Source organism: Phymastichus coffea, unplaced genomic scaffold (genome assembly GCF_024137745.1).
Source record: "Phymastichus coffea isolate CEN01 unplaced genomic scaffold, Cenicafe_Pcof_1.1 PCOF00006, whole genome shotgun sequence".
NCBI classification, from domain to species: domain Eukaryota; kingdom Metazoa; phylum Arthropoda; class Insecta; order Hymenoptera; family Eulophidae; genus Phymastichus; species Phymastichus coffea.
Window position 1 is genome coordinate 10,316,104 of NW_026706817.1, and position 9,040 is coordinate 10,325,143.

A 9,040-nucleotide genomic window follows, 5' to 3' on the forward strand; every position below is an offset into this window, starting at 1 on the left:
TTTGCCCCAACCAGTAGGCAGCCGCATGGTTGGGCTGTTAGCGCTAATAAGACGGTTACCGTCACACCAGATAATATTAATCGATAATTTTCGTGAAAGTCGATTGAGAAGAGCAAAATTACTTGAATTATTTATGTAATGTCAATGTAACAATATATTTTTATTATTACATTAACTTTAATTTTGATAATTTCAATTGACAAGACGGAGAAACGTATATGTTATGTGATAAAATATACAAAATGACAAAAAAGGAATGAAAACTAATAAAAAAGATAAAGATATAATCACAATTATTTTCACTGAATCAATATTTAATATAAATGTAATCTATTAAAATTTTCTTTTAAATTGATTTTAATTTTGCGAAAGATGAATAGCCCTAATCATTCAAGTCGAAGACTTTGAGGCCATATTTTTAAAATGGTAAGGATGTCGAACCGATGCTCAAAAAACTCGAATATAAAAATTACATGCCACTCGTAGTGATTGACTGTTCGAAACAAAACGAATCATTAAAGACCGCTCCAGTAGATTTGAGCTTGGAGTCCGAATACAGAGAAAATATTCCCGATGGAACTACAGCGTATTGTCCTATTTTCCAACAAAAAGTCCTGCCTAGCCTTGGAGATGAGCTCGTATATGCTCAGTCGATTATCTGGAATCAAAAGGAGATCCTTTTCTAGTAAAAAATTGAATGGACGCCCAGTCAGAATGTGCGCCGGAGTTATCGCAAGCGAATCGTTGGGATCGGCGGAAATTGCGTACAATGGTCGCGAATTTAGAACAGTAGTAAGTAATGTATCGAGTTGCTCATACGTGAGCTTTTGACCGTTAATGACACGGTTTAAATGGTGTTTAAAACTTTTGACTGCGGCTTCCCACAGTCCACCGAAATGTGGAGAGATAGGTGGATTGAAATCCCATTTGATTCGTTCGGAAATGGCGTACTGCTGAACAGAATCTTCAAACTTGGGTGTGGAATGGAATTCGTAAATCTTTCGAAGTTCGTTATTGGCTTCTACAAAGTTTGTTCCATTATCAGAGTATACAGTTTGAGGCTTGCCTCGTATACTGATAAATCTACGGAAACATGCGAGAAACTCTTCAGTAGAAAGGCCGGAAGCTAGCTCGATGTGAACAGCTTCGGAGGCCATGCAAACAAAGACACATCCGTATGCCTTCAAGAAACTTCGATTTTTCTCTTTCTTTTCTTTAATTAGAATTGGACCAAAGAAATCTACGCCTACCTTGTTAAATGCGAAGCCAGGAGTTACGCGAGATTCTGGCAAGTCTGCCATCTTAGCGTGAGGAAATTTTGGCCTTTGCTTAATACATGGGACGCAGCGATGTATTATATGCCTAATCTGATTTCTACCATTAAGTATCCAAAATCTTTCGCGTACGGTGTAGAGAGTGGATTGAATTCCACCGTGCAAAGTTCGATTGTGAGCGTCGCGAATGTGAGATCCGACACGTGATGGTTGCTAGGAAGTAAGATCGGATACTTTTGATTAAAAAGAAGATCGGATCTCTTCAAGCGGCCGCCCACTCGAATCAAACTGTTATTATCGAGAAAAGGATTGAGTTCGTCGAATTTCGTTCGACTCTTAAAAGAAACTACAGCTTTCTTTGGGTTTTTGTCTCCCTCTCGTTTGAGCGATTTAATTTCGGGTTCGAAACTTTCTTTCTGGATTAGTAGAAGAACGAGATGCTCAGCGTTATCTATCTCGGCAGGGGATAGATAACGAATTCCCCGTACTGACCTATCAGTACTAGGAGTGTCGTTTGGAAGTTTCTTACCCCTCCACCGAAGACAATACGCTACCGACCGAATAAGGGTACCGTAATCGGAAAATCGAGAGTAAATTGTGCTTCCAGCCGCAGCTGTGAATAAAACGATTCCTTCTTTAAAACCTGTTAGGTTACTTGGATGGGTGGACGGCGACTGAGGCCATTTGTCTTCAGAAGAAGATAACCACGGAGGGCCCGACTTCCAGAGGGAGTTGTTTATCAAATCGGTTGGCAGTTGTCCTCGAGACAACGGGTCAGCTGGGTTATCCTTTGAACGGATGTGTCTCCATTCAACGCCATTACCTAATTTTTGAATATCCGCTACTCTATTGCTCTCGTATGTTTGTAACATATGAGGTGCCCTTTTTAACCAGCAAAGAACAATTGTTGAATCTGACCAGAATAATACCCGCTGAACTGGAGACACCAGCCGATCCCTTGACTCTACGTACAACTTCTTCAGAAGCGCGGCACCAGCTAGTTCCAATCTTGGAATGGTCTGATGGCTCATTGAAGCGATTTTTGATTCGCTACAAGCTAATCGGATAGTGATATTTCCGAATGAATCGGAAGAGCGGATGAAAAGGCAAGCGCCATATCCATTTAGAGAGGCATCACAAAATCCGTGGATTTCGACCGAGACTGGATTATCGCATCGCAAATATCTTGGGATCTCTAGTAATTCCAAATCGGAAAGCTGGTTGGCTAATTGAATCCATCTTGTATGGATGTTTTGAGGAAGGGATTCGTCCCACGTAATCTTTGCCTTCCAACAGTCCTGGATTAGAATCTTTGTATAGAGTATCAAGGGGCCTAGCAAACCTAAAGGATCGAAAATTCTCGCTATTTGTGACACGAGTTTCCTTTTGGTAGAAACCGATTGTGGATTTTCGGCGTTAACGACGAAAGAAAGGACATCCCTTACTGTATCCCAAACGCTTCCAAGGGTCTTTTTTACAGGGTTTCCTTGGATTCCGCAATCTAAATCGAATATTCTTTTTTCGATGTTATCTAAAGCTGAGGGATGGTTAGATGCCCATTGACGAATGACGAATCTTCCGCGACCCAAGAGTTGTATCATCTCGTCGTGGATTGCTTGAATTTCTTCCAAAGAATCCGCGCCTGAGATGAAATCGTCGACGTAGAAGTCTTTACGAAGCAGCTTAGCTGCTCTTGGGAAATCGACCTCTTCGTCGGATGCCAACTGATGTAGCGTTCGAATTGCTAGGAATGGAGCACATCTTACTCCGAAAGTTACGACATTGATGATGAATGTTCGAATTTTACCTTCGTGGTACCACAAGATTTTTTGGAATTTCCTATCATCTGGATGAATCCATATCTGCCGATACATTTTCTCTATGTCCGCAGTTATAACGAAAGGATGATCACGGAAACGCAAGCTTTGTTGAGGAATGGTCGCCTGCATGGTAGGCCCAGTCAACAAGATCTTGTTGAGTGAAGTGCCATTCTTAGAGTCCGCAGATGTGTCGAACACAACCCTGCATTTCGTCGTGTCACTGGATTCTTTGATTACAGCATGATGAGGCATAAAATAGCCGTCATCGGAATCGTCATCACACAACGTCATGTGACCTAATTCCAAATAACTATTAATTTCTTTCTCATATTGAGCTCGGAAATCTGGATTAGTTTCAAACTTGCGTTCTAATGCTTTGAGTCGCTTTAAGGCTCTTTGTTTAGAAGAACCTAATTCAAATTTCTCGGCCCTAAATGGTAGCCTAACTGTATAACGCCCTGAACTATCACGAGTAGTCGTCTCAACGTAATACCTTTCACACGCTATATCCTCGTCAGCCTTGACTGGCTGATAGTCGAGGTCTTCCATAGCCATGAATCTTTCGAGTAACTGATCTAACCTCACCACGTTACAAGAAACGACCTTAGACGGTGTTATCAATCCTCCGGCTGCTATCCAACCGAAAGATGTTTTCTGAAGAATGATTTGAGAATTTTCCGATTTCAATTTGATTTGACCTACCGCGAGAGAAGACATAGTCGGACCCGAAGCTAATAAGATATCAACGGACCTTGGCTCATGAAACTGAGGATCAGCTAGCTTAATGTTTTTTGGGATTTTAAACCCATCTCGAGGAAACGTTTCATTAGGCACCTTGCTCGCGATTTTTGGAACAATCAAAAAGTTTAATTGGAATTTAGTGTTATTGTATGTGGAATAAAAAGTGGCTTGTGTGTATTTTTCCGAAACAGTGCTCGCATCGTCAACTGCTCCGATATTCACGAAACATTGTTTTGTTGGAAGCTTTAAGTGATTGAGAAAAGATTGAGTCATTAAGTTTACGTTAGAACAAGAATCTAACAATGCTCGGGCCATGAGACGGTTTCCTCGATTGTCCTGAAAACTCACAACTACAGTAGTCATGAGCTGAGAATCGGGCGAATACCCGCTGGAAAAGTAAGATTGGCAGATGCCTGGTCATAAGGATTTCGGAGAGTCCGTTTCCTTAGACGATTGTGAGTTGACTTCTGTGGAGTCCTTGGAATTCTTGTGAGGATGAAGGAGCGTGTAATGAGCTTTGTTGCACCCCTTTTCCCTACATCTATTTTTACTAGTGCAAGGAACAGGATGAACATATAAGCAATTACGACACAACTTATGGGTGTTGACAAGCTTCCACTTAGCCTTTAGCTCAGCGGCCTTAAATGCATCGCAAGCGTAAAGCCTGTGGGATTGACCACGCTGAAGACACGAGTCGATGGATGAGGAAGACGAAGTAAGGAGAGAACGAGCGGCAGTCTTGGTTACCTTCGATGGATAAGCTGCGTTGCTATTTGCTGCTCTCTTTGCGGCATTTTTCCTAGAAGGCAGCTCGTCCATCTCGCGCTGCTTGAATACGGAATCCTGAACGAACTCGCACAATTTCGAGAACTCGGACAGCTTGTTGCTCGATTGTCGATCGACCCATCGTGACAAGATTCCCGCGGGCAGACATCTCTCGAGAATACGAGCTACGAGTTGTTCACCTATGTTGATCTCCATTGCTTCCAACATACTAACGTGCTGGCGAACCGTGTACATTAATTCGGCGGTTGTTTCAGCAGTAGGTTTCGCGTGAGGGGACAAATTCAAGAGAGCATCGAGGTGATCGTTGGCGATCACTCGTCGCTGGTCGTAAGCGTTGCATAAATCTGTCCACGCTAAGGGATAATTCTCGTCGGTAGCCTCGTACCGACTGATGACCTTTTGAGCTAAGCCTGAGACTGACGATTGTAATTGAGATAATTTAACGCTAGGCGCCATCCCAGGACGTTCGTGGATCAGTGCTTTGAAACTTGATTTCCACGAAACCCAATTTTTGGAACTGCCGTCAAAATTGGGAACTTGAATCGCCGCGATTTTGGCCACGGTAGTTTTCTCGGCAAACGAGAATGACGAGTTTAGCGCCGTAGAATTCGCGAGCGGATTGGGTGCGGCGTTTTTATTCAATTTGTTAACTTCCGCCGCGACCGTGTAATATTTGATGTCGAGATCGATGAACTTTGCAGTGTTCGGATGATCGGGGTCGAGTCGCTTCAACTCTTCGTGGTTTTTCGAGTACTCGGCGAAAATATATGCAAGATCCGACGCTCGCATTTCCAGGACGGTTACGTCCGGCGAACCTTGCTTAAGGATCGCGTCAAGTGTGTTAATAGAGCGTTCCAACTCGTTGAAACTTTGCTCCAATTGCATTATGCGCTGTTCAGTATCCATTTTGATTTAGTGAATTGCAGTAATTTTAATTGAGAAATGAATTTAATTTACTGCTGAACAACGCACAAGTTGCAAGTGAGATTTGTTATTTTGAACGTAAACGCTCGTCGACGCACACAGACAGTAATTTGCGTGAACGTGCGTTTAATAAACCGAGAAAGAAAAGGTGACTTATCTTTTATTCGCCTGAATGGGGTAGACGGCTGGGTGCAAGTCCCCCCTGGTCGGAAGCAATGGCAAAGCTCGTCGATGTTGCTACACTCGTTGTCCAGTGATGGGCTGTCAGCGAGCGCTGCTACACGCGTGCACTGCAATCTTTTAGCGCTGTTGCCCGCGTGTGCCGCAGAGAGTCTGTCGGCGCTGTTGTAGCTGTCGTTCGCGCGCGTTGGGCGGAGCCTGTCGGCGCTGTTGTGCGCGTTGGCCGCAGAGCGTCTGTCGGCGCTGTTGCGGCTGTCGTTGGCGCGCGTGGTATGGGCGGATGTCAGAGAGAGAGGGCGAAATGGCGCGAAACACTGATATCGCGCGTGAATTCTCGTGCGCTTTCTCTCGCACACACTCACACTTTCACTCGCGCGACGTCACCCTCGACGAATTTGATTAGAGGCAGAATTTCTACCTCACAGGAGGCACCATGTATTGTTGTGACCTTTTATTATAATATAAAGAAGTCCAGTTTATAAGAGAATGGGAAATGATTTTCATTTATTTATTATTTAGTTTTTAGTTAATACGACTGTCGGAAACTGCGTGATTAGTAATCACCGCTCGCGGCATCATTCGTATGGTTTTAATTAATTTTACACTGATTCTAATTAATTGATTGGTTAACAAAATGAAACACTGATTTGAGGGAAAAAAGCCGTGAGGCATAAAAAAACCCTTTTTATTTACACTCGAGGAAATTACAAGATAGGAAAGTTGAGAGAACTCGCGAAAATGACGTCGCACCGAGAACAATAGCCGCTGCTACGCACGCACGCACGTGTCACACACACAATGATTTGATGCTTGTTTTAGTGAAAACAAGGATAGATGATAGATGATGATGAATCACTTTCGTGATGATCGGAAGCCCGTTCAACTTCCGAACGATGTTAGTTTTGCATAGTGATGCAAAGATATAGATGTTATCGCGAGAAGTGTCTCGAGAACGCGGAGGAGCTCCGTACGTGACGCTAAGTAGTCGACTACTGCCGGCTTGGCCAGAAGAAGAGAGTCGTTTCGACTCGAGCGGCGCCGCACCGGTAGGTGCTGCCACCGCGCTAGGATTAGGGGCCCTAGTGCCCGATACTCACACACACGCACACACATGTCTACGCGCGCGAGTATTAGTAATTATGTACATGGTAGTGTCGCGACGCTACACACAGATCATCGATAGCTGTATCTGCTTGGAGTTTTAATAAAGTTTTTAGAGAAATAAACCCGTTCAATTATTAGCAAAAATCTCGCGCAGTTTTTCTACTTAGTTTTATGTATTTTTTAGATAGTATAAATTAAGAAGAAGGCATTCATATTTTTTTTTCAAGATAGATTTTCCACCGCACATGCGCAATGATACGTTAATTTGAATATCTAATCTACCATATGAAAATCTTTTTTTTCTCTATTTTTAGAGAGGGTACAAATTCCAAAAAAGCATTTTTCTGATGGTACAAATAAAAATGGAACTAGTGGTATTTTTTTTTTTTTTTTTTTAAGATATCAATCATTTTTCTGCTGGGAGTATGAGTTTTCCAAAATAACGGTCTTTCCGCTTTTTTTCACAATTTTGGGGGATACAAATTCCAAAAAAGTAATTTTCGGGTGGTTCAAAGCTAATGGTATATATATTTTTTAAATCAATTATTTTTCTGCCAGAGTCGATTCGATCTACAGACGGTTTGATCAATGTTCATCTTTTTTAAATTGGAATATTTTATCACCGCTTAGAACTCACTTTTTCCATTATTAACTAGAAAAAAAGTTGTTTACTTTGATTGACGATAAAAACGGAACTACTCGATGGATCTGGCTGAAACTTCGGCAGCACTCTATTTAATACTGACGCTTACTGGTGCAAGATATCTTGGGATACTTTGAGCACCATCGCTTGGATTTTTTAAAAACTTATTGATCCATCCTCGTATGTCATTCCATAATACCGCCATGAAAGCATTTTTTAATTTAATATTATTTAATAGTGTCGAAATTTCTTCTCGTACTTTCATTTTTTGATCCTTGTCATTAGATAAAATTTTTAAAGCTATACTATCAAAGTTATCGTGCAAAACTTTTGTAGCATCTTTTCGACATGACCATCTTGTTTAACTCAAGCTTTTAATTCTAGAATCAGAATTTTGTTTCATAAAAATAGCCCATTGATTAGTCGAAATTGTAAAAAAACGTACATTAAAAAAAACGCCAAAGCTTCGACACTGAATTTTCCCACTAAATTCAGTGAATGGCCGGCGCCAAGGACGTAAAAAGATTACTCATTTTATTCTTGATACATGCTTGGATGCTCTTTAAATTTACCAGACATATTTTTACCATTGTCATAAGTCTGCGCTCGGCAATTAAGAATTTTAATTTTATATGATTCTAATATATCTGAAACATCATTGCTGAGTGACGTACCCATGTGACTTTGAATTTGTAAAACAGCAAAAACGTTCATAGACGTAGCTATTTAAATAATCCGAAACACCATAGATAACCGGTCAACATTAGAATTATCTGGAGTTGAATCGAGAATAAGTCCCCAATATTTTAAGCTATGTAATAGACGCGAATTCGCTTCTATTACAATAGGTAACCGGTCAACATTAGAATTATCTGGAGTTAAATCGAGAATAAGTCCCCAATATTTTAAGCTATGTAATAGACGCGAATTCGCTTCACACGAATACGCCCTGTAGAATGTAGGCCTTTTTAACAGCCAAGCGGTCTCGGATTCGGGCGGTTTTCAAGCTTCACGGGCACCCCGACCTGTTCGTGCTTTGATTTGTAAGCTATTTTATTATACGAGCACCGTGCGATCCTGATCAAGATTTATAGACTTTATTATTTTCTTATATTATTTTATTATTTTATTATTTTATTATTTTATTATTTTATTATGATCTTATTATATTTATTATTTTATTATAAGACCAAAGCTGCTTAATAACGTATACCAAAATCTTTAGTCACAAGAGGGAACGGATACAGACTCAATAAATAGAGAAACACGTATCGTAAAGTTAAAGTTTCTCGTTTCATTATACGGGAACAATATATAAGAAAAACCAAAATCTTTATTGTTTTAATAATTTAAAACTAGGAGGTCCGAATCAGTTAATAATTAATAATTTCATACGTACAAATACGTGCATAACACTCAGTTCCTAGCTATACGCGATATTAATAAGACTCCAAGAGAGAGAGAAAGATAGATTAAATTTTGCCGTGCAAAATCTATTACAAAAAACAATAAATAGATACTCACTTTCTAATTAAAATTTCCACTATTGGTAGTTCTACTATTGGTAA

General features: G+C 40.7%; 1 protein-coding gene across 1 annotated transcript; it reads right to left on the reverse strand.

The window, feature by feature from the left end:
- Positions 1-515: 515 nt before the first annotated feature.
- Positions 516-5,527, reverse strand: LOC131668295 (uncharacterized). The gene is given in 3 exon segments (XM_058942354.1): positions 516-1,465; positions 1,468-3,748; positions 4,583-5,527. Coding segments are annotated over 3 exon segments (4,176 nt in total).
- Positions 5,528-9,040: the final 3,513 nt, after the last annotated feature.